The 27,064-nt window shown below is 38.9% G+C and overlaps 1 protein-coding gene across 1 annotated transcript in view; it reads left to right on the plus strand.

Moving 5' to 3' along the window:
- The window catches only part of LOC103623985 (sodium channel protein type 5 subunit alpha-like), a 35,048-nt gene extending 29,471 nt beyond the window's left edge, over positions 1-5,577 (plus strand). Inside the window, 3 exon segments of the mRNA XM_017746803.1 lie at positions 546-646; positions 1,440-1,704; positions 3,488-5,577. Of these exon segments, the coding sequence (XP_017602292.1) occupies positions 546-646; positions 1,440-1,704; positions 3,488-4,632 (1,511 nt within the window). The 3' untranslated portion in view covers positions 4,633-5,577.
- Positions 5,578-27,064: the final 21,487 nt, after the last annotated feature.

The raw sequence follows: 27,064 nt of genomic DNA on the forward strand, positions 1-27,064 counted from the left end.
CTGAACGTTGTAGCAATTTTGTTGTACAAAATGCTGATCACTTAATGCTTTTATGATTAATGCCTTCTGAATACTGGGTTCCAACTGATTGCTCAGTAATACAGGTGGTGTGGATGGTAAAAAGAAATTCATTGCCAGGAACCCCCTGTAGAACATGGTCCCAAAGTGCTTATTCATCCTCCTCCATTTACTTGCTAGTCCAGCAATGGACTTCTGCTTCTACCTTTCCCAAAATTATAAAATATTTTACTTCTTGATGAATCATATATAATTTTGAAAATAGGAAATAGATTTGCAAAACTTCAGAAAGGCTCTCACACTTGTCAGAACTGAATTGGGATCACTGCCTGGATTTGACTTTCATGATCAAATCCAGATCAGATCAAAGATCAAGGGCAAAAGGAGAAATGGTGAAGACACATTTGGTCTCTGTGCTCTCTTAGGTCCTGCTTGTGACAGCTGTAAATTACTCTTTTTTACGTAAATTTGCTCGTATTTATTTAGTTGATTTCAGCTGAACAACATTATTCTTTCTCTTTACTTAGGTGGAAAAGATTTATTTTTGACTGAGGAACAGAAAAAGTACTATAATGCCCTAAAAAAACTTGGATCTAAGAAACCCCAAAAACCCATCCCAAGACCATCGGTGAGACCGCCTTAAGTAGAACATGACAGAGGATATAAAGATGATGATATTTCAACTCAGCAGGCAGGCATTGGGAAATAAATTTTGCATTAGAGCCCCTCATCTTCCTCATTCAATATAGTATTTAGATTTTACTCTCTTTTGTTTAAAAATTCCATCTAACACAGTCATCTTTGAGGGTATTAATTAAGGAAATTTACAACCTATTTATCAGCTACTCAAATGTACAAACTTTTCAAACCAGGTCATATTAAGTATTTGATATTCATAACATGATCTGGGTTATTTAAGTTGCATGATGTTGCTTGTGCAACTAGATGGATTATTGCAGGTGAGAATGAATACAGAGTAGTACATGCCCCACGGCTGCTATTTGCTTTTAAATAATCTTATGCTTTATTTCTTAGGTTTTCTTAAATTTAATTCCAGGCTTGGCTTCGCATAGTAACTACAAAGAGTTTTTCCTGCTTATGACATTTTAATTAGAATTGCTTATCTTAAAATATCTACATCCATAAGTATTTCTATTAAAAGAGCAATCACAATGTACTCTGAATGTTTTCCTGCTGTATATTTTTTTCTAAGCCAATGTGCTTGCACAATGCCTGAAAATACTGAAAGTACTGTGACCTTTCTTTGAGGGTGTAAAGAAAACCCCTAAAAATGCTTCTAGTAGTTTATTGTTAAATTTATGTTATCTTGAATTCCTTTTCTAAGCACAAATTACTGATTATTATTTGAATTCAGGCTGGGTCTCAGAAGTGGCATTAAGCAGTTCTCATTCTCCCCACAGAATGCATTCCTAGGATTGTTGTTTGACATTGTATCTCACAAAGCTTTTGACATCACCATTGTGATTTTCATCTGTCTAAATATGATCGTTATGATGGCAGAAAACAACCAGAAGGGCACCAAGGATGTTCTTAATAAAATCAACTATTTTTTTGTGGCTGTATTCACTGCAGAATGTGTCATAAAAATACTGGCCTTAAGGCAGTACTACTTTGGAAGCGGCTGGAATGTGTTTGATTTCAGTGTTGTGGTCCTTTCAATAGTGAGTAAGTATCAATCATTAGGTCAGGTAATGTGTTGTACCAATATGTTGGGAAATGGTTAGAGGATCAGGGACATGGATCATTGATAGAATTATGGGATCAATAAAAGAACTGTACAAGCAGCAGGCCTGCAAGCAAAGGTTAGTGTGAGAAACTGTCTCCATGAGAAAATCCCTGTGTGAGAAACAGGCCTGGGAACAAGAAGGGAATTTGAAGATTTGCAGCTGTGCAGATAAAACCCAGAGAGGGGAGGGTGAACTCTGAATTCTTTTAATCATAACATAACTGTAGAAGCTTGCCAATGTAGTCTAATTATGTAGAAGCAGAAATGTGCTTGGGTAGTTTTAAGCCACTTAAGAGTTAACAAGCTGGGATACTATCTAAGTGTCTCTAGATTGCTAATAAAGGGAGCTTGCTTTTATCAACCATATTGGCTGGACTGCAATTTCTTCCTCCCCGAGCCGGAGTCCACGGACCTTTTTCCAACACCAATATTAACTCAAATTCCAGTATGAAGTTACCACCTACATATGTTTGATAAACAAATTCTAGATCCATTTTACTTCTTCAAACTATCTGCTGAGTGATTCCTTCTAAAAGGCTGTATTTTTGCTTTCCCTTATATTTTTGCAGAGTACTAAAAGGTAAACGGAGTTTTCCAATTTTTTAAAGTATGATTTTTATTGAGGAATTAACAGAATATTAATTTAATTCAGTAACATCTTTTCTAAGTTATTGTACTTAAACTGTTGTCTAACTTTTTATGCTTTCAATTTACGTGTTGTCACGTTAGCTGTTGTTTTCACAGTAAAAGAAAATGTAGGTTACAAATACGTTTGCATCAAAAATGGGGATTAATTTAATTTTTCCCGGACTTCCTCTTAAGAAGGCAGAGCCCAATTGCAGATTTAGAAAGCTCAGGAAAACTTGGTTGCTCAATGCCAATCTATTCGTGTCACTATTTGTGACTGAAAAAAATTATTAAAACTGGCTTGTCTTTTCTTGGCTCTTTAAATAAGACTAGATGCTTATAATTTACTCTGAAAAGAGTCATACATAGCTCTAGTTTCTCATCCAGTTTATTTTGTCTGTTCTTCCTACTCAGGCTCAGGTCATATCATATAATAAAGGATGGGAAAGAAAAACTGCTCTGAGTTCTCTGCTTCTTGCCTAAGCATGGTAGCCTTTTGCCATCCTGTACAACCCAGAAAAATGATGACTTCTTAACTCATCTGTTTGTAATCATTTTCATTGCTACTGTGTCATTACTCTGTAGGGTCATACAATGAGCTGTTATGGGGAATAAACACTGAGAGACCATTTTCCTTTATATTCTTCTTGCTCTTCTCTGATCTCATTTGAGTACTAAGCATTAGTCAAAGTCTCACATTTAGGCTTAGGCCTGCAGAAGAAGCAGCACTCAGACAGCGGCTCAGAGACAGCCCCAGAGCTGCCAGCACAGGACCTGAATGGATTTTAAAGGATTTTTTAGGTACTTGAGCAATGAATGCATAAATTCACCTCCCAAATTAGAGAAACTTGGGAGAATGCAGCTTCCAAACTATGCAAAAATCTTGATAACTCTTTAATATTGAAAGATATTACAATTTTTTTTCTTTACCTAAGCTTTTTTCCTAAGCAGTTTCAGAATTGATGATGTTTGTATTGAGAGCAGTGTAATATGATCAGCGTTACTTCCAACACCTAAAGCACAGAATATAACAAAACAGACATTAATTTGACTAACTTGACCTGACAACATTTTGTTTTCTTTTTCCTTTCAAAGGTCTTGGAGTTTCTGAAGTCTTCCGAACTTTCTTCTCCCCTACGGTTTTGAGAACTCTTCGTTTGGCACGAATTGGCCGAATCCTGAGAATAGTTCGCCAAGCCAAAGGAATTCGAACTCTTCTTTTTGCACTGCTGATGTCTCTTCCTGCACTGGTCAACATTGGCCTTTTGCTCTTCCTGATTATGTTCATATATGCCATCGTGGGCATGGCAAACTTTGCCTGTCTCCGCTTGGAGGATGGGATTGATAACATTTTCAACTTCCAAACCTTTTGTGGTAGCATTCTCTGCCTCTTCCAAATTACAACATCAGCTGGCTGGGATAGTCTTCTGGCCCCTGTGCTAAAACAATCTGATGCGTGTGCTCCCAAATTAAATTTAACAGGGACAGAGAAAAGTAATTGTGTAAATAGGGGCTTTGGTATTTTATATTTTGTAAGCTATGTCATTATATCATTTCTCATTGTTGTAAATATGTACATAGCTGTCATTTTAGAGAACTTCAGTGTTGCCACTGAGGAAAGCACAGATCCTCTTTGTGAGGATGACTTTGATATGTTTTATGAGACATGGGCGAAGTTTGATCCTCTGGCAACGCAGTTCATAGATTATTCTGCTCTTTCAGACTTTGCAGATGCACTGGCAGACCCCTTGCGCATCCCAAAGCCCAATAAAATCCAACTCATATCCATGGACATCCCTATAGTTAGTGGAGATAAGATCCACTGCTTGGATATCTTGCTGGCTCTCACTAAAAGGGTCTTGGGAGAATCTGGAGATCTGGATAATCTTGAATTAAACATGGAAGAAAAGCTCGTAGCTGCCAATCCACCTAAAAGTAGTTATAGCCCAATCTCTTCTACCCTTAGAAGAAAACAAGAGGAAGTGTCAGCTCTTATTATTCAAAGGGCCTTCAGGAGACATTTGAGACAACGTTCTCTTGAAAATTTATCCTTAAAGCATTCTAAACATAACAGTGCTGTCTTTGAATGAGATCTACAGGACAAGCAAAGTCTTCTTGCATCACTGCTTAATGAAAATAATGGTAGGAAGATGGATAAATTACGTCCTGCTTCTTCCATATACCTTCCTTTATTTTATGATGGCTTTGCTGAGACAGACAGCAATAGGTTTGACACATAAGGTTGCCCCAGGCTGCAGTATTTCCAATTAAACCAATGTCACTTATTTTCAGATGGAGACAATACTTTGATCCCAGAGCATAATACCCTAAATTTAGAATAATTATGGCAGCCTTTAAGTATTGTAATTGTTAGGATTTGCAAATGCTCCTTAAAGCAATTAAGACTTGAACAACTATGTCATAAATATTAGAGGAAAATCAAACCATGGAATTTTTTTTCGTCAGCTACTGGAGTTGGTGAGTTAATTCTTTCAGCTGTCATTTTTATATTAGTTCATGTTTTTACTGAAGAAATCTGTAAAAGATCAGTTGTAAGCACGTATTTATAAACACAGAAGGATATAGAATAATGTATATCTCTTTAGGGAGATCCAATTTTTCCAAACAGGCTTTATTGTAGCAAAATTAAGTAATTACTGCAGTTCTGTAAAAGAGCTCACTCAAGGCACTTCAGTATAATCAGCCTCTAATTTTGATGGTTTTGGGACCATCCTCCTCCTAATGTCTTTGAATGGATTTCTTTATGCCTAAGAATTTTTGGGGTGTCTTTACACAAACACCTAAAGAGATTGAGCAGATCATCCTCAGTTGCCTGTGCCTGAAAGTTGTACATCATTTGTTCTTTGTATCATTCAGTGTATGAAAATTGTTGTAATCATAGTTACCAAAGTCAAAGGACATTATGCAAGAGGTATTGTTTCCAGAAAAGAATAATTGTACCTAAAATTCCATCATTATACTTCATCCCTAGAAAGCACTACTTAGTAATCTGAAATGAAGTTAATCTTATGAGATGACTTTTATTAAAGTTAGAAAAAGCATTTATTTCATTGATTCTGAAAAAAAAAAGTATGAACAATGCGTACTAATATTTTACTGATTTTTTTTTTGCAGTTTGGAATATGACCAGTTTAGATTCTTCAATAAATACTTCAGATGCTTAACATGTTTTTGTCTGTTTTGTAAGAAGTATCTTTAATTTCTTTTATTACAAGACGTAATCTGTTATCAGAGAGGTAGAACAACAGTAATATAATTTTTCCAAAGTAGCTACCTATTAGCACAAGAAAACGGAATATATTTTGCTTTTCACTGGAAGTCAGAAAAGATTTAGCATTTTCAGGCCAAGAATAGCAGGAGCAATAGGGTAATGAATTTTTACTGTCATTTACCATGTTAATGACTATTAAAATATGACCAATATAGTCAAAACTAAGCTATTTTCAGGACAAATAAAGGCACAGGAAAGCTAAAAGTTAAAGAGCTCGGATACAGGATAGTTTGAATTAGATTTATTATGGTTAAACATTGGAACAGCCTCCCCAGGGAAGTGGTGGAGTCCCCAACCCTGGAAGTGTTCAAAAAATGAGTGGATGTGGCACTTGGTGCTCGGGCTTAGTGGTGATGCTCAAAGGGTGGACTTGATGACCTTGGGGGTCTTTTCTAACCTTAGTGATTCTAAGATTACTTCCAGAACCAGCTTCTGTTTAGATAAAAACACTGTTGAAGAGGGTCTGCAGAGCTCTCAGGAGAACTCAGGGGTCAGCAGCCCTGGGCAGTGGGATGCAGAGATGCTGGGTGGGCCTGTCTCCTGTCCAGCTTGGACAGTTTCATGCACAGTGATGCTCGTCACTTAAAACGATAAATTTTGTTTGGTGTGAGCTGGAATGAGCTCTGGAGTGAACCAACAGCTTTTGTTCAACGATCATGTTCCATTAGATGGCAGCATTTACTGTGGTTTAGGATGTGGCCAGTCTTCAGTGAAACAGGTGAATATTGCACACTTCAGTGTAGAGGTACGAAATTAACTGTGAATTGTTTAGAAAAAAGTGTCACAACTCTCTTTTTTCTATTCTGGCCTTTCAAGTTAGCCACAGTTCTCAGTAAGTGCTTGTTTTCTTACTGTTCTGGTGTCTGATAGACCTTAATGGTTGTGAAAAGAAATAAAATTGTTCTCCTGTGTGCTTGGACTTTCCAGAGGGGTATTTTCAAGCATTTCTCTATAGCATTGTAAAAGGAAATGTTTCTTAGAGAAGAGGTAAGACTGATTTGTTCTTGCATATTGGAAAAGAAGGAAAGACTGGAAAAGCCGTGTAAGAGAATTTAAAACATTAATCAGTCTGATCTTTGCAATTAAAAATAATCTGTTTGAATGCAACATCAGGTTCTCTGTCCAAAACTAGAAACACTTTGAAGAGGAGCACTTTATTTCCATTGCAGGGGCAGCAATTTTGGACAAAATCACACATCTGGCTCACTCACATCCTGAGTGATTATATTACTTCAGCAAAATATAAAATCACCTGAATTCACCATGGGGCTAATTTAAAAGTCTGACCAATTTTTTAGTATTGCTTAAGCATTAAAATTGCCTTAGCAGGCTGTTGCAGGGTTGAAAGGAGAAGGGTGATATCCAGCTGTTGCAGCTTCTTCCTGCTGTAGTTGTCCAAAAGCCAATTCAGCTGCTGAGGAGATGTAGAGTTCTTTAGAAGTCTGTAAATGTTGATGAGGTAAAGCAGTGAACAGCGGGGAGCTTTATACAATTCTGTTCATCTGGAACTGTGAATTTCTCCAGGTAAAACTGCCTGGATTTATGTGAACTCCATGAAAAATTCAGGCATGTTTGGAACACAGTGGATGAATATTCCTTTCTATTTGTGAAGTTTGATACTTAAATCACAGAACAGCAGAAACAAAGGAATATCAGATCCCTCCAGTCAAGAAACACTGTGAATGTAGAGCTCCCAGAGAATTTCTGAGGGCCAGCAGTTGAGTACAAACCAGCATTGCCTCTTTAGTGGTGGTGCAGACCTCTGTTTTACATGTCCACATGTCACTGTTCCTGTGTAGAAATAGAGTGAAACAGACCTCTGGGAAGTAAGAGTTTTTTCCTACTTTTGTGGTAGCACTGTATTCCTCAGCACAGGCTCCTCAAAGGTTTTGTGGAAATTGTCCTTTTACTTTCTGGAGTTCCTCGGTTACTGCTCACCTTGCAATGTTTGCACTGTCCAGTGTTTCCTCAGGACTTAAAAGAGACCCCATGTGTTATTTGAAAAGAAGTAACCTCTAGTGGAATGTTCCCTGCCCAAGGCAGGGAGGTGGGAACTGGATGATCTTTAAAGTCCCTTCCAACCCAAATCATTCTGTGATGCTATGAAAGGTACAGAAAGAGAATCTCATCATTTCGTTTTACCACTGAACCTACCAGAGGTTGTTGTGCTTGACAAGTGTGTCATCTGCAGTGTCACTTTCAGTGTCACTCAGCTAAACATTTTCTCTCAGTATGCGAAATCCTCACAACTTAAGTGGTGCAGGAAGACATCCCAAAATGTGCTTTTATAACTCATATTTAGAGTGATGTTTCCATAAGAAAAGCACACCCAGCAGCTGCAGCAGATTGAGGCAGAGGTCAGGATTATGGCTAGAAGTGATGGAGAAGAGATCTGTTGTGTTGGAGCCAAGTAGAACAAATTATTCAATACTTATGGTAAAAGTTTCAAAGATGCAGGAACTGTCTTTAAATACTTTCGTTAACAACCACCAGCTAAAAGCAAGCCCGGCAGCAGCCACATGCTATTCAAACTTAAATATTATGGCTAAACAGACACTTTAATCAACAGCCTGGGAGTCTATCAATTGATACTGTTTTGGATATGCACTTCTGGTCCCTAGTCTAGAGCAATTAACAAGAGATTTCTCACCTGCCCACCCCTGGGAACCAAATTATGACTTCCACAGCATCATGTCAGTTTTCTTTCTGCAAGTTTCTTCAGCACCCTCATGCATTAGATATATTTGGATGAAGGTACTGAGCTAAATGTCAGAGCTGAATGTGGTGGCACAAGTTTTGACTCTTTGCTCTGCCAGTTCCAGGGAAAATATGTGAAGGCATCAACTTAGTAAGTGGTTTTATGGATCTTCAGAGACTTTTGAAAGAGCGATAGAGATGTTTTGGCAACTCCTCAGGAAAATATAGCTGTTTGGGCAACTCTGTTGCAGTTGTCTGCTTTGTGGTTCCATGGAGTTAAGGTAAGACAGGCCAAGCTGATTTTAATGATCGTCATTACCTTAATGCAGAGCTGTTCGAGTTCTGAGAGCAATTGAAGTTTCCTCTCCAGGTTCCAGGGAAGCTGGGTTTATGCAGGAGCATTCCAAAGTCAGATATTCATAAGTCAGATTTCAGACAACATCCACCCTACCTTGCTGTCCAAATACTGGGTAGAACTTGTCCTCAGAGACAATTTAAAGTGATCACCAGAAAAATTCACTCTTTTCTAAGTTTTCTTTTATATATTCATACCTTTCTTGAAATGAAGAGGGTAGAACTGGAGGCAGTATTTCAGTAATACTACCAGCCTCAGCAGTCTCTGCAGAATTTATCAGCAGAGATTTCATACCAGTACTTCAATTATCTATTTTTTGTGCTTGTGGTTGAAGTAATAACACAGACATGATGAGGCAAATAAAAAGTCATCCTTGTGTTCTTCACTTGGTGCATTGTAGCCAGAAATCTGTGTTTGCATGAGAAGACAGATTCTCCAACATCTGTGCACAGAAATTCACTAAAATATTTCCAGCTGTTTCTTCAACCCCACCCCATCCTGAACAGAGTGTACAGAAAATTTCTCCCCCTTTCAATAAGATAGCGAAAGTTTTAATAAAAGCAGCAGCAACAGGACTCCACCACAGCATCTTTAGAGAATGACATTTCCTTCCTAAACATGCATGGTGCCCATCACTCATTTATCAGGCTCTCTGACATCCCATTCAATAAAACACTTGTGCTTATGTCCATTATGTCCATTGCACTTATCTTCAGCTTCCTCCTATAAATCGTTTTGTCTGCCAGCTCTGCACAAGACAGAAGATTCATGGCTGCCAGAACATAAAATATGATGGGGAGTAGTTCATGTCCTTTACTTTCCTGAATGGGGGGCCTCACCCCTTAACAAATAGCCAATAATACAGATGGCAGGCCTGCCAAAAATCCAGATAGGAAAGAGTAGTAATGTACAAGGATGGGTAAAATCAGTGCAAACTGCACTTTGTGATACACTTGGGAATCCACCAACAAGAGGGCAATGGAGCTCACACGGGTATTGTGATTGAAATCTTATGTCCCTGTATTTTGCTAAGTGTAACCTTATGTTTGTGCTGTGATTTTGTCACAAATGAGTGTTTTATGTTGCTCAAAGAATCACTGGCAAAAGCAGGCTTAATATGAAAGTGTGATGAGGTTCACTCTGCTACTTACTTGATGGTTAAAGCACACAGAGAAAAATCGGGCTAAAATCTAAAATCAATCAGTCTAAAACTAAAATCAAGATAAAATTACCTATTTGGAGGCTGGGGAAGGAAAAGAGTAAGGTTGGGAAAGCATAAGGATGAAAAGGAGTAAGGGAGATCCTCCCACTGGGTCACAAGGTTCACAGTGGATCATCCTGCCAAACTTAGCCCTGGACTTGACCTGCAGTTTAAGCCTAAAGGTTTTAACAACATTTGAACTTAACAGCATTTAACTGATAGCCAAATTTAAACACTTTAACAAAAGTTTCTATGGAATTTACTCTAACCACAACAGTAACTCACTAAAACCCCTACTCAGGACTCTAGTGAATCCAAGAAAACAATATTCCTGGTACATTTGCTATAGAATATTCACACTCACACACCTAAAGGACCTAAAGGAGTCTGTACAAGGTGAAAATTTCCACTCTGGTTCAGTGCAGTGCTCAGGGCAGATGTGTTTGCATCTTCTCAGCACGTGAGACGTTGAGCCCTGGGGAGTGTCAGCCCAGGCCCCATCATCAGCTTTTGGCAGCAACCCTCCGAGCACAGCAACCTTGAGAGTTCACGAGCTCCAGAGGTCCCACTCAGAGGGAGATTCTGGTCACAGCCCTCTGCATTTCAGGAGAGCTCAAAGGGTCTCACTTTGGACCACTGCTTATAGGGTCGCAAGAGAGTTGGCTTTAGTCATAATAATTTTCCATCCTGGACTCAATTTGGGTTGGTAACTTCCGTCGAAAGTTCAATAACAAAAATGTTGTTCCACTTGGGCTGTTATTTAGGTAAGAAAAAGAAGTTTCCAAGGCTGTTGGTTAAAAACCAGGAGCTCATTAGACAGCCCAAGTTCCTGGGAGCCCAACAGCATTCCTGATAAGCTCGGCCCAGGAGCTGTTCATCAAGGCTGAGGCCTAACGAGCATTTCTGAGATGTCAGTGCAGCCTGAGGGAGTGGGAGGGGAACAATTGTACCACCACGGATTTCAGCATATTATGTATCATTCTGCTGAATCAAAATCCCATGTAAAATCAAATATATTGAAATAAATAAATCTGACATTAAACATCTCGTGCTCCATGCTTGGAACTGCTAAAAGAATCTGCTTGGATTATTGGACTCTGAGAACCAGGCATGGCTGTTCCTCTTTCTGAAATTATCCAGGGTCAAGAATACAAATGAGCAAACATTTAGAGGAAAGCTTTTCTGTTTGTTAAAGATGGGTCAATGGTAAAAGCAAAAATTATTATTTTAGAGCCTATTTGCTCATATCAATGATGCAGAAACTGTGACAACAATCATCTTCATTTTACGTTTTAAATTTTGCATGTTTCCCTATGTACACAGAAACAGGTATTTTAATTGCAGTGCAATTAAATTAACTCCATAATGTTTCATAGCATGCCATGAATAATATATAAGAAGTAAATTGAAATCTGTCTCCATATTTCCAGGTTTGGTGATGTGAATTAATGGATTCGAATGCTACACTCAGCTGTAGTAAGGGGGAAAGAATGGGCTGGGGTGGCAAAGGCTTTCATTTCCCGGTGCTACCTCAGTGCCCCACTCATCTCATGCCAGTGCTCAGTGCTCAGAGGGCCATTCCTCACTGGAAAATCCACATTTTGAAACCTGGATTTGTGGCCACTTCCTCCACAGTGCCCATCACTCATGGGTTAAAGAGGGGATCACTGTAAATGTGTGGGGAGTAAAAAGCCATTTTGTCACAAAACACTTCCTGGCTCTCTGAAGGTGACTTGGTAAACCTGCTTCTCTGCATAACCAAATTTCATTCCATCCTTCTTGCAAGGCTTTTGTCTAGTTCCATCTTTCTATGGTGTGGAAGAGCATAGAGGTATTTACTGGGTTTATAAGGCTGGTTCCCTTTACCTGGTGCCAACTCTGCTAAATTCAATGCTGAATTTTCAAGTCCTTTACCTCAGTAGAGAGGAAAGGCTTTCACTGGCCTCAGGTTCCAGGCAGCAAAGTAAATCCCCAGGAACCGTGTAAAGTCTGCCCTTCCCAAACACTCAGGAATCACTTGATTATATATCATGTACCCCATGTATATGTCCCCCAAAAAATGAATAAAGAGAGTCCTAAGGTTGTCCAGTGCTGTAAGTGAAAAGTGGGAGCATGTTCCCATAAATCCCCAAAGTTGTGAGATTTTTGGATGTAATCAAACCCAACTATTAACACTGTTCCTTTAGCTTCTGCTTGAATTTTAAACCAAAGACTGTTGATGGACCAAACACCTCACAAACAAATGATTTTAATGTACCAACATGGCTGTAAAGATTCCTATAGACACTTTTTTGTGTGTCTGTGTGGAAAACGCCAGATTTTGCTACCTTAAAAGTAATTCCTGCCCAGTGCACCAGCTCTGGTATTGTGAACTGATGATTTCTCTTTTTTTTTTTTTTTTTTTTTTTTAGAAAGGATTCTTTATGTCAAAACCCAACCTCCCACCCAGAGAAAAAGAAACTGAATCCAGTTTCAGCAGAACTGAGTAGGCTCAGTAACTGAGCAGGATGTTGTGTGAAGCTTGTGGTTAAATACAAGCATTTCCTTCCCTTTCCCTCCCACCTTTTTCCATCTTTTCCCCTTTTTAACTTCAATTTCTTTATATTTTATGTGTTGCAAAAAATTGCATGATGGAAACATGATAAGATATGAGAATTAAACCAGCCCCTACAAATCTTTTGTTGAATGTGTTTCATGTCTGGCACCCAGCAAATGCTTGTATTCTCGTAAGTATAGAAGAATGAAAATGTTTATAACATAAAAGTGTGGTCCCAGCTACACAACCTTTGATTTACTTGGGAAGAAAACTCCCAGTTTTGGCATTTATAGGTGTAAATATGCTCATGTGTTCATGGTATATTACACCAGGTGCCAACAACGAGAGGCAGATTGCGTGAACTTCCTCTTTTGTAGGACAGTGAAGCCCACACATTGCAAGAAATATTAGGATGACTTACATAGATGAGACACTGATGTCATTTCAGATTATTACTTCCTCTGGGTTTTATATTATTTTGACCCAAAAACACTTGTGGCAGGTGCTTTGAACATTACACATTTCACAGCAGGAGAAAATCCCTTTGACCTTCCAGTCACGTGTTCCTGTTGCCACAGATTCAAAGCTCCAGTTTTGGCTTGAAAAGATGAGGGTGAGATGAGTGATGAAACAAATCCTAGACATTTTTTCCCATTCTGTTTGCTGAATTTGATAGACTTTTAAAGCCTGGCTTCTGAGAGGCAATTTCAGACACTTCTCTTAGCATCATCCAATTATGCATTGGCTGCAGCTCACTGCATCTATCAAAGTGTCACGGGTGCTTTCATGTAGGCAATATATTGCTTTTTCAGACCCAAGAGAGGGGAAAAATCAGGCACCCCAGCATCTTCTCCTTAAGTAGGTGTTGAGCAAATTAGCCCCATTACAATCCAGCATGCATTAGTCCATTAAAGAGCTGGAGGAAGATTCCTTTGTGTAATGACTGGATGGTTTCTTTGTATATTTGTATTAGTCATTTCCTGCTGTTCTTTAAAGAAAGTTCTTGATCACCGATGTCTAAAAGGCCTTAATTTCCACATAAGCATAACTTAAAAAAAAAAGAAGAAGAAGAAAGAAAACATTATCATCTATTTAAAAAGGTAATTAATTATTTTTTTAATATCATAAATTAAATTTCTTCTTGGCTCAAAGGACAAAACAGTTTCTTGATTTGCAAATACCCACAGAGTTATCCTATGATTAAGGTGGCTTCTCGTACACAAAATTTCTGATCCTTTCCCAAACCACTTATGCTGCTCTTCCCAGAATCTGGGCCCTCGTTTAGAGGATTTATGCATCCCACCTGGAATGAGCCTGCTGAATTCAAACTGGGGCTCTTGAGCTCTTTTGAGACACTGGATTATAAAACCTTGTGGTAATGAACTGATGCCTTGGCCATGAATTTGGCCTTTTTTCACACTCCTCTTACACAAGAAGTTTAAAGACCGACTGAAAATGTACAAAAATTGGGGAAAAAATACTATTAAAAATATATATACTCACTTCTGTTGTACCACAGACTACAAGAGGCAGCAAGGTCATCATCAGACAGGAAACCACAAAAACAGAGGTGGAGATGCTGACAAAAACCCTCACAGAAGCATGTCATAAGTGCAGAATTACGATATCAAGATTTCCAAGGAAAAAGTGAAAATTCCTGCAGAAAACTGTTGAAGAGAGCAGGCAGGGAGAAACTCCTCTGTTTCAGGTAAGGTGGAAAGAATAAAGGGTGCAGTTCCCAGTGCATCACCTGGCACACAGATCTGTTGGGGTTTGTGCAGTTTAGATCTGCCTTTGCAATTATTTTGTGTTGTAAAAGAGGGCCTCCTTTTCTAGACAGTGCCTGACACTCGTTTTTTTTCAGCTATTCCCATCTGATAAATAATACACTCTCTAAATAACCACACTCTGCCAAACAGATGCTTTAGTCAATCATCTTATTATGTATTAAATAGCACATCCACTCTGCTCTGTGTTTAGGTCCTTAAAATGTGCCTCTCCTGAAGGCTGTGGTTTATTCTGACCCATCTGGACCTTAATTCCAGGGCGTGATATCTTCAGCTACCTAAAGCTGCCTCTGGTTCACCTCAGATAAGAAAATTGTTGTGTATTGCTTCTTCATAAAAGTAAAGATACAATGGATAAAAAAAAAAGAAGGTCTCACAACATGTAAATATCCAGTGTCTGGAAAAATGAGGGAAATTTCTAGATACACCTAATGCTCCTTGATGAAGCGATATTAGGAATTTTAATACTACAACTTTATTTCATTCACTACTCTAATTCCCTTAGTCTTATTCTGATAGGCCACTGAAGAGAGACAGAAGAGCAATCCATATTTTTCCATTTGAGTAGATGATAAGCAAATTTTCCTGATGGAAATGTGCATCGGACCATTTAGCGAGCTGGAGATTACTGTATGTAAGAGAATGATTTTAATACACACTTACAGAGAAAGCAATTTCCTGTTACTGTGTAATAACAATTATGCATTCAAAAGAGTCTGAATTTTACATCATCATTTTTTTTAAATATAATTTCATTCTCTGATAAAAGGAGATGAGATTCCTTTATTCTAGGTCTTAATTTTGACAAAAATGTCAATTAGCTGCTTTATACCATTTAAGACTTCACTATTATGTGGATCAGAAAATGGCTTCAGCTATTCTTTTAAAGCAAAGCAGCAATATAATATACGGTGAAAGCTATTCTAATCTGTGTGCAGTAAACAGCCTTCATAAATCACTGGAAGCTCTCTGCAGCATCATTCCCTCAGTTTCACACTGGGCCACAAATCCCACATACGTTAATACTCATCCCATAAACAGCAATTTATGAGGATTTCCCCTCATGGCCAGAAGGTCTCAATTTCCCTTGTGTTATAAAAAATCCCAAAACACTGAAAAGCTTCAACATGAAGAGGTGAACATAACTCCTGAGCTGACAGGCAGCATTTGGGAGGTGAGTTTTCATACCGTAATTTCATTAACCAAATAAAATCAACAATACATCTCCAAAAAATGGGAAATTTATTATATAAACCTCAACCTAGAGAGGGAAAAAGAATTATAAGATGGGTGGTATGCTCTTTATCTTATCTGTGTAAAACTGTGTCAGTTGAGCAATTCTAAATTTATTTTAATTTTTGTACTGAAATATTAATTGCACCAAAGTTGCAAAATAATTTGTTCCAGTCTGTGCTGGTTGGCATTAGAAATTACAGTGGTTTCAATTGAAAAGCTGTAGTTTACTTTCTTTAGTTAGAGGTGAGCTGTTCAGAATGTGTCAGGTTCCTTTTGGTTAATGACTGCATAATTCTGCATTGCATATCCTAAATCTGTCACAGAATTATAACATGAAATAGTCAACAGTGAAGGAAAGACATCACAGTGCTGATATTTTTCCTTTTCCAGATGGCAAATTCAGATCTATTTTTACAAATTAGACATTAACACTTCCTATTTGGTTTTCATCTCCTTTCCCCCACATCATGCAGTTGAAATGGTTCTGATTGGTGAACCCTTATGACATGAAAAATGAGGATCAGTCACCAAACAAAACCCCACACTGTATCCTTAAAAGAAGGTGATTGTGAAATGCAAAAGGAATTTACAGCAGAGATTTCCAAATCATATCTAACTTCTTAGGAAAAGCCAGAAATAATTCTTTACCAAATCTGGTGATGTTGTGAGAGCCTGGAAATATATTAGAAAGGGATTGCACTCGTGAAACTCATCCTCCTTCTCCCAATTAAAGCTGCCATTGTATTCACCATTGTGTTTCTGTTATTATACTGATGAAATCTATGTAGAAACCTGGAGAGATACTGAGTGCTGCATATCACATATAATTTTCACAATCTGCCTTCCATTCCTGACTTCCTAAATGGCCATAAAACAGCACCATTTATCATGACAGATAGGTGTGTATGCACATATCAATTACAGCATCGTCAGGAATCACAGAGAAATAAGTCAGTAGTAGGTATTTTTAAAAGAACCAAGAAATGAAGTTATTTTGTACTGGTTTTGAGTAACCATTTCCTACCTCAAAGTCATTTCTAAGCTGTGGAGGGTAAAACTGAAGGGCAATTTGACTCTCACTTAAAGCTGACCAGCTTTATTTTAGATTAAACTGCTTTATATTTAATGAATATTCTTTTCTAATAGCAAACATACATCACATGATAGTTTCATTTGTCTTTAAGTATTAATTTTTCTTAAGTTCAAATATCCATTAATATCAAATATTTGCCTTCTTCCATTAAGCCATTTCTGTATCATTTTTGAATGCAGATATTGCTGAGCTCTTTAAATACCTCTCCACATTTTCCCTCTAAACACCTTAATTTTTTATAGACTATTTCCATATTTATTCTTTACAAAGGGAGAATGCTTTTTGGATTTTCTTCTTCATTTAGCAAGGTTTAGATTTTGTGATGGCAGCATTTACTCTTCTACTTTTTAAAGTTTCTTTGAACTTGAGGTTTATCTCCCTCCGGCTGCTCTCATTGACTTGAATTTGCTGAGGGTGGAGGTCCTTTGCTTTCCTCCTGATGGGGTAGAAGGGACTCAAACAGCTTTGCTCTGAGTCCAGTGGGAAAAAATGAGGATTTAATTTTTGACAGGGAAGGAAAAGTCAATGCCAAAGGTTCCTCATCCTTCCCTGTCCAGCAGGGATTGTCTATTTTCTCCCCACATATTTAAAGGAGGTGGGACACATCTAAATTCCTGTCTATATATCCAGAGGAGATTTCATCAGCACAGCCAGGGGAGCCCAGAGAGCTGCTTCTCTCACCTGCACCTAAATATGCATTTTTTCAGCTACTGCAATTCAGCAATTCCACGTTTTTCATGCATTTGCTGGCTTTTGCAGGGAGCTGTGACCCAAAGCTACTTAACCCTGCAGAGAACACGAAACACCTGCTTTTTCAAGCAGTTCCTGGGATAAACCAGGCTGACTGCCAGAAAGGATTCAGTGACCTCTTCACCATGAGCAGTCAGCAGGCTTGGATGCCCCAGTGCACACAGGGATATACCTGGAAAGGAACCTGTAAAAGAAAGTTCCCCTTGAAAACACCCTGGGATGTTTGTAATTATTGAGAGCTAATCTTATCTCTCATTCAGTCTGGGCCATCTCAAGGTTAGCACAAGGACCTGGGGAAGCCAGAGATAAACAGGAGATGCCTTCCTGCTTTCTTCACACATAGATGACAATAATTCCTTCTTGCCTCTAGAAACTGCAGGTTATATTTCCCCCTTAAGTAGAGGAGAATAACTAATAGGGAGGAGGCCAACATCAGCTGCTGCTTCAAGTCTGCTTTTCATCTCTAACTTTGGATGATGTGTGAGTAAGTTTGGGTGAAACCTCTAACTTTGGGTTAAATGTAATTTGAAATTAGCACTGGAGATGGATAGGAAAGCTGTCTATGTAACTGCTGCTACAGACCCTTTATAGTGGCATTCTTAAGAGTGTTTAGGAGCTTAAGTCACATTGATTGCAATGCCATTCTCACTGAAAATCCAGTTTGGCATCTATATATTTCTTTGGGGGGCATAAACATATTTTAAAATCTACCCTTATGATTTTTCTGTTCTTTTCTTATGAACGGAAGGTGCAGATACTTGTACAGAGGAGATGAATTTTACCCACCTTCATTGATACCTAAGCTTCAAACAGCTCAAGCTTCATAAAATTAATGTCAGATGGTTTAAAAGCTGTATTGGATCTATGACAGACAGATAGCTTGGAGGAAACAAGAGATAATATGAATTGAATTTGTTCTGTACCTGATATTACGTTGAAGTGGGAGAGTGGTGACAATTCAGAAGTCAGAGGGATTAATAAACCTTTTATCTCTTTAACCTGCCATGAAATTTCCTAATTTCATTTGTGGATAGTCTTCCTCACCATCACACACATGCATCTTCCAGTGAAATCAAACTTTCTGTGCAGTGCCCTGTCCAAAGCATCCAAGACAGAGTTTAACTTTTTACAGCAACACTCATGACATTTAGAGCCTAATGAAGCAAAGCTCTGGACAAAAGACAGCAATTTTTCACCAACACATCAAAGGAAGAGATCTGGTGTTCCACCATGACTTCTCTCCCTCGTTCCTCACAGCCCTGCATGCTCTGAAAGAAGCATGCTTTAAAAATAGAAGGAGGTTGGCAACAAACACTAATGCAACAGAAAATAAAACAGAATTTTCCTCAGAATATTGCAGGGCTACTTCCCTTAAAAGTTTCTCTTCTACCTCAGCGTGTACCTCAAAGCTGCCAAGGGCTAAATGCAGATGGGGTAACAAATTATTTTGTCAATCCTGACAATATTTAGTCCCTATAAGGATCCAGCACCCAGATCTTTTCTGTCAAAACAGTGCTCCCATTTTTAATGTGTTCTCTTGCTGGAGAGGCACCATCTCATATTCAACCCAGGGGTCACTTGGCTTTTCTTCTTTTGATTTATCTCATTTTAACTAGTGCAGTATTAGATCTCCTGAAAGTGAAGTATTATCTGTAATGATTGTATCATTCTTAACTTCTCTCTTTCGTGTCTGATAATTAATCCTTTTCCTGTGCAGCCAATGCTTAATGTAGAGACGACATCTTCCTTCTGTCTTACAAAGTTTATCAGCCAAGGTAATTTAGGAATACTTCTCCTTTGGACTAGACTAATAATAAGATTACACTCTCTGTCCCTAAGCAAACCACATGGAGAAATGAGAAGAGAAACCCTGGTTTCCCTGTAGGAGAGGAAGGATCCTCTAAAATTGCAGGAGTTCCTCCTTAGGGAGGTGGGCTTTCCCTCCCTGTTTTTGAAGGGTAAGAAAACTTATTTTTATGGGCAGAAGTTTACTATGCTATTTAGCTTCAGGGCCAGGGAATGAGCCTGGTCCTATTTTTCTAGGAGTACAGACAGAGCTGCAAGACAAAGATCTCTCCCATCCCACTCACAGTGGCTTCAACCAGGGAGGAATTGAGGGTCTCAGGAGTGAGTGAATTCTCCCAGGCTTCTGATCTACTTCTTGCCTATATCATCATCTGTATAAAATTAATATGAATCTCAGAATCATAGAATGGTTTGGTTTGGAAGGGACCTTAGAGATCACCCAGTTCCAACTCCCTGCCATGGGCAGGGACACCTCCCACTAGACCAGGTTCCTCAGAGCCCCATCCAATCTGGCCTTGGACACTTCCAGGCATGGTGGAGCCACAGCTTCTCTGGATAATCTGTTCCAGTTCTTTATCATCCTCACAGTAAAGAATTTCATCCCAGTATCTCACCTAAACCTTCCCCCTTTCAGTTTGAAGCCATTTCCCCTTGTCCCATCACTCCAGGCCCTTGTCCCACCACTCCAGGCCCTTGTCCCAGGTCCCTCTCCAGCTCTCTTGGAGCCCCTTTAGAGAGGCTCTAAATCTCCCTGGAGTCTTCTCTTCTCCAGGCTGAGCAACCCTGGAACAACCACGTACATACCCTGAACAACGCATACATATAAATCCTACACATACACTGACATTTTATTTGTATATATGTGTGTATACCTGCACACAGACACATACATTTACACACACACACACATAGAGAGAGGTAACAGCCACCAGTTTTCCAGTCTTCCACTCAGCTTCAGTTGTAGTTCTCTAGTTCACTTTACACATTCACCCTCGTGTTTTTGGACTGTATTAAAGCAGATAATTGAAACTGAGATAATCAAAGAAAATATAAAGGCCAACACCTTTTATAAACAATCTGTTATAGTGCAGAAATCTCACACTGTGAGGTTGACACATTTTCCTCTGTGTTTCCCATCCACTTTGTTCAGCTTCACTCCTGATTGTCTGCGAAAGACGCTCAGAAATCCAGGGATGAAACAAGCTCACGGAGAAATGCTCATCTTGGAGCCTCCCCAGCTGAGGTTTCTGCCTTTCCCAGGAGACCCTGTGTAATCACATCAGCTCCTTCCATGGCTCACACAGACACCTCCCTCAACACCCCCATGTACAAATAGCACAGTTCCTGGAGGAACAGCATCTCCAGAGTGGTGAGGGATTGCTGGAAGGGGACACAGAGATGATCAAGGCAGTGAGGACGTTTTTCCATCTCTTTCTTGGGAGACAACTGGATTGAGATAATGCTTCTCTTGCACATAAAGAAGTGACTCCTTGAACCTTCACTTAGAGGGATGGAAAATAATGTAAGTCCTGTGGTTTACTGCACTTGCTCTTCTTAGAAAAAAAGGTGGTTTGTGGTAGATTCTTCTATAGGATTCAGTGACCTTTTATTTGCCTAAAAATCATTAAAAAACCTGAGCAGAAAATTTTTTTTCCTGAGTGGCATGAAAAAAAATGGAAGTGGGGAGGAGTGAGTATTTATTTATTCCTTTACACAGGAGCTTCCCCAGTGTTTTTGACTTGTTATTTTGCTGAAATAAATTAGCTGTGGTCAAAAATGGAATCTTAGAGGAGTGAATAGGCATATAAGGAAGGTTTTTTTTCTGTGCATGAAAATTGCAGATATATCTATTTTATATAAAAAGTTCATCTTTTTTAGTTATAATGTTTAATTCAAAACAAAGACAGAAAAGATTAAATAGCCATAAGTTTTATAAGATTACTCTCTCTTACATAGGTTTATGCTAAGTAATATTGTTTTGATACAGACTAACATTTAGTTTTTGAGATTTAAGAATGGATCTTAAAAAGATTTTTTTGTGAATAAGGCATAATTAAATCTGTTTTATTTGTGGTATATGCTGTACTGTGCTGGGTGAATGCTTTTATCATGATATACTGTGGGCAAAGACAGGGAAGTAAACTAACAAATGAAGAGAATATAAATTTTACTCTTGGGTGGTGAATTGGCAATAGAAAGGATGACAGACTTTTTGCAACTCACAGAAACAGGTGGGTTTGCTTTGATGAAGCAGAAGAGATTAAACATTTCAGGTTTGCTCTTGCAGCTGCAATAGTTTTCGTGGGCTGGGAGCAGCTTAGGTGTGTTCAGCTCACCACAGAAACAGCAGATAAACTCTAAAGAAATGGTTTTAACTGGAATTGGGCTGGTGTTTAAGCTGGTGAAAGTCCAATACAAAGCTGTTTTATTAGGGTGATAAGCTGTGGAGAAAACCAGTACAGAGACCTAAGAGAACCGGATGCTCTGGAGGTTCCTCACATGGTACAAGTGCTGCTCCTTTTCCATGTCTCAGAGGTTTAATTTTTTGTTGTATGACGTTTTGGTTTTCTTTGTAATTATTTGACTTGATTGGAGATTATTTTCCATATCCATGAAGAAAAGTTTTTTGAAATTTCAATTTTCAAAATTTGAAAAGGACAAACAGTGAGTTTAATAAAGAAAAGTGAGGAACCTAATGACATTATGTATGTCCTTATTGAGTGACACTATTAAATGGCACTATTAAATGACATACCTAATGCAAAAGGTTTGTTCAGAACTAACTTCCAGTTAGATATATTTTTATTTGTTTCGAAAACTGTGTCAGACAAAAGACCACGTAATTTGAAAATTTCATTAAATTATGGAACTACTAAACCTTTGGCAATCCAAGTTAAAATTTAGACTGTGCATTCAAGTTAAGTTTTTCCAAAACTTATAGTTAGAAGTTTTTTTCACTGTGTTGTATTGACGGGTGAGGGGTTTTCTTTCAGGTTTTATTTAATGGACCAGCTGAATTTTGTTATGGTCTTGGGAGAAATATTTCTCTTGCATTTCATCCTAAGTTTTGTCCTCCATATATTTAGCTGCTGAGAGACCTTTCTGTCTCAAAATGTACACAATGAAAGGAATCTTCAGAATGGCAAAATGGCACATCTGTGATACTTTTGGTACATTTAGTATTTTCTGTTAATGGTAACAGTCCAAAATCCAAACCATGAGTTTCTAAAGCTTTTGTTTGTTGTAATCAAGTCATGTTAATGAGTTAAAATTTTATAGAGCCATTAATCACATTAACCACTTTTGAAACACTGCTTACATCTGGAAAGACAAAAAATCTGATGTATTGTCAGCCTGACCTTTAAAACCCTAACTCTCAAATGCAAAAACCCACAAGTTAACAGCTGCAGCAATTCCTACATGGATGTCCTTAAGCTCTTGGATATTAGAGGCAGTGAGAGCATAGCTCTTATTCCTTAGTGGTGAAGACAATTCAGATTCCCCCTGTTTGCTTCAGAGCTTGAATCTGCAGAGGGTTCAGTACAGAATTATAGAAAATACAGGGTTAAAAATCACAACTTGTCCCTCTCCTGGCAGCCAAGTGTAACCTGCATCCAGTGCTGCTTCCTTCCACTGTTGTCCCTTTGGCCTGCCTGCCAAGCTGGTGAAACAAATGAATTTCCCTTTCTACTCCATTTCCTTCTCCTCTTCCCAAATTCAGAGTGATGAAAAATGAGCAATTCACACTGTCTGGCCATGCTTCTTAAAGCTGCCCCCAGACCAGCTGATATCTCTTGGTATGGCACTTCTAAATTGAGATATATTCCATTTCTCATTCAAGTTAGGAGAGGGCTGTGTCCTGACCTGTCTCCTCTTTTTTTTGTAAAACCCCACACCCGAGGTTTATTGCCCTGTCATCTGACCAGCATCTGATCCATCTTTTTGGTAACAGCAGAGGAAAGAGATTGTTATCTCAGGTCTCTGTGCAGCTGCCACCATATAAGACCACAGTGTGGAGGATCAATGGTATCATCACACTTTAATCACAAATACATGCAATTTTTAAAGTCACATGACTTTCCTGTAAGGCAGCTCCAGCCATGCCATGCCTAGTCCTGAGCTGTGGGGGTTCCTTGGGGTCTTCTCTACTCCCTGGGCTCCTCAGAGGTTGGAGAGATGATTCTGCATCCTGCTGTTGGCTCAAGGAGTTTCCAACCAATTTTTCCTTGTCTTTGGGCTACACCCGCTGTCCTTAGGAACAGGGATGGGCAGGGAATGCTTGGATGATGTTTACTCAGCTCAAACCACATTGTCACATTTGCTGTTGGCTTTTACAATCTTGTTCTGGTCACTTTTGAAAGCTTTTGGGCTTCTTGATCACCAAAAGGTTGTTTCCATGCTTTGGCTGTTTCCTTGGGGACACCAAAGCTACCAGTTAAAGTTTGTGGGCTGATGTTAATAACCAGGTGATTACATCTAACTCATCCTAACTCCAGCAGCAATGGACTCATCCATGGTCATTAAAAGCTTTTCGACTGTTTCCTCTCAGGTCCATTCCTTTGCTGCCACAGAGTTTCTGTGCTTCCTCAGTGCTTGCAACTGGCCATTTGACAACTTGTCAATTGACTGCTCAAGCACTTACAGAAAGTGATCTCTGCACAGATTTAAATTATTTATGATGGCAAAGTAGCTGAAAATTAGTGCCCCCTTACCAGGCAAAAGAAAATGTGACTTAACGCTTCACTAATTGCTAAGAAGGCTTGTGCTGGAAGCAGTCATTAATGAGACTATTCAATATTAGGTAATCACAGAATTTTGATGTGTTCACAGTCTGCTGGTGACTAATGATGTTTGCCCAGTCCTGCCACTGACTGTAGAATCACCAATCTTTGGAAGTTTAGCAGTTGTCCATTAGTAGGGGCTGCGAGTAGAGTAGGTGTAATGGATGCAAAGAGTTGAATTTATCTGGTCTCACTTGACAAATCTCAGGTCATAAATTGTAGTCAACTGGCATTTCATCCTGAAATAAATGTGAAAAGGGGTCTCAGCACACAGCTTGGGAGCTCATGAAGATGTAGTTGAATAACTCCAAGATGTCTGAACTGAGGTGAGATGAATCCCACCCAGAGGGGCTTTCTAGATGAATGCTAACCGGCTTTATCAGGTCTTTGTGAATTATTTTGTGAATCTCCACGCTTTTTGCTACCTTAACTCCCCAGCACTGAGAACTGTAAACTGTAAACCCCAGTTTGAAGAGAGGATTTATCTCACACTAATGAGAAAAATCTGTTGCTTTTTTTTTTTTGTACTCTTCATGTGTCTATATTATCTCTGTGTTTACTCATCATTATCTGCTCTGCATTCACGCTTTTGTTGATTGCCAGGAGGGTGTAGGGTCTGCCTCTCATGGCAACCTCAGTGGAGCTGCACAGGGTGGTGTTAATCAGACCTGGGAGAGGTTCCTTGTAGGCTGCTATAGAGGAGTAACTAAATGGGCTGTGGAAGGTGTAGTAAGGGCTCTCCTTACATAGAGGCGTTTTGGGGAGTTCCCTTTTACCTTTCTATTAATAACAGGCTGAGAGCTGGAGTTGTTCAGCCTGGAGAAGTAAAGGCTTCAGGGAGACATTACAGCCCCTTCCAGTGCCTAAAGGGGCTCCAGGACAGCTGGAGAGGGACGTTGGACAAGAGCATGGAGTGACTGGACAATGGCTTTATACTGAGAGAGGGGAGATTTAAACTGAATATTAGGAAAAAATCCTTCCCTGTGAGGGTGGGGAGGCCCTGGCACAGGATGCACAGAGAAGTTGTGGCTGCCCCATGCCTGGGAATGTTCAAGGCCGAGCTGGACGGAGCTTGGAGCAACCTGGGATAGCGGAAGGTGTCCCTGCCTACTGCACAGCAGGGAGATTGGAACTGGATGATCCTGAGGATCCCTTCCAACCCAAACCATTAAATTATTCGATGAATGCAATATTTTCTTTCTTTTTTATTGTTACAGTTTTGTGTAGTGGGAAGACAAGAGGCAAGGGGCATAAATTAAAACAAGGGGGAGCCAAATGGGTTGAGAGAGTCAAGTACTGGAACAGGTTGCTCAGAGAGGTTGTGCTGACTCTGTCCTTGGAGATTTGTCTGGATAAAACCCTGACTTCATGACTGACCCATTTTGAGGAACTTCCTAAGTTCCCTTTCAACTCAATTTAGTCTCTGATTAAAAAGTTGCGCATGTTAATATACAAGTGCTATTTTAATATGTATCTTAAGAGCCATTAAGAAAATGTCAATTTGGTTTGATTAAATCATCTGTCTCAAAACAGAAACATTTTTGGGGAAGGAGTAGAACAGTTCTACAGAAACTTTGATCTGCTATTACTTACATCTGTTTTTATTTCGTTTTAGAAAAATTTGACTTCTCCTCTGGAAATTCAGGTGTAGAAAGATGCAACGCAGCCCAAGTGTAGCATAGTAACAACCTCCCGAGCTAAAGAAAGAAACAAACAAACAAAAAGAAATAAGGTAATCCTGGCCACTCTGATCATACTAATTACTTTGGTCATGCTGAACACAGTAATAGTCAACATTTTTCACCTCTTTTTACAACAGATGATGAAGCCGTAAAAGCAGATAATTGAGAACAATTTTATTCATTAACTGGGATTGAATTTGGGTGATTGTTATAGCAATAAAAGGAGTGAAAATATCTTTGACAATAACCTTGTTTCCTGCTCTGTTCACAATGAGTATTCCTGAAGAGTCAAACACATTGGGAAGAAGGCTTACTTTGGATATCTATCCAGCAAGACATTTTGGTATTTGAGAAAAAATTCAAAGAAAATATGTTTGAACTGATAGAACAAATCATCAATGCTTTTTTGTTTGTTTATTTGTGATTTTTAATTTAAATCATTATTCTCTGATCATGGTGATTTCATTATCAGTGTCTGATCTTCAGGAATTCCAAGGAAAAGAAAAATCTTAATTTTCAAGAGATATTAAATATCACACTGTTTTGTAGGTATTTGAAGTCTCAAGAAAAGGCCAAAATGGTACTTTGTTTCTTCATAATGGGGAAAAATGGTTTTGCATTAACATTTTTTTCTTCTTTAGGTCCAGTTGCTTCATCAATACCTGGTCACATAAAAGCTAAATACATCTCAACTGTCTTTTGTGTGCTATCCTCCCTGGGACTCTGAGTAACAGAAATTATTTTGGGGATATTTTTAAAGATGCTTGAATGAATTAAGAATATTTTTTCCTGGATTACTCAACTTCTAATAATTTATTTCAGCATTAGGTAGAGTGGCCCAGAATGGCCCATGGATGAAAAGTGTAGTTTAGCCTTTTGCTCCATGGCTTGCAGCTGTTCTCATGGAAATTTTGCTGCTGACATGTGAGACAGCAAGCTCAAGCCTTGATTTCCTTCCCCTAATGTTTGAAAATTTGATTTTTCCATAATTGTTTGAAGCAATTTATAAAACCACCAGGAAAGATATCCCTGCCTGCTGTCCAGCTCTGGCAAAGGACTCCAGGCTCTATGTGCCCTCATGCTTCCTTCTAATTCCCCATCCTTGGCTTTAGCCAGCAACCTCTTGTTTTCCTAGAATCTCCTCTGCCCTCTAATAGTCTTGAGGGAAAATGGTGTGAGAAGCAAAGTTTCTTTTCTAGAAGGTTACAAGATGGTTTCATGGAAGGGAAGAGATAAAACCGCAATGAAATCTGCAACAAACACAGAATTTTAATGGTGAACTTTTGAGATCAGGTAAACTTTTATGGAAGTAGAGGGATGGGTATGTTTGGATGATCTAGCACAAAGGCAAATAAAGTAATTATTGTATTCCCTCTGTGCATTGCACAGAAATTGCATCTTTTCATGCATCATTCACAGCTCCCATTACTGATACCACAACATCTAAATTACTCTC

The sequence above is a fragment of the Corvus brachyrhynchos genome, unplaced genomic scaffold, assembly GCF_000691975.1.
Source record: "Corvus brachyrhynchos isolate BGI_N302 unplaced genomic scaffold, ASM69197v1 scaffold18, whole genome shotgun sequence".
Taxonomy (NCBI): Eukaryota; Metazoa; Chordata; class Aves; order Passeriformes; family Corvidae; genus Corvus; species Corvus brachyrhynchos.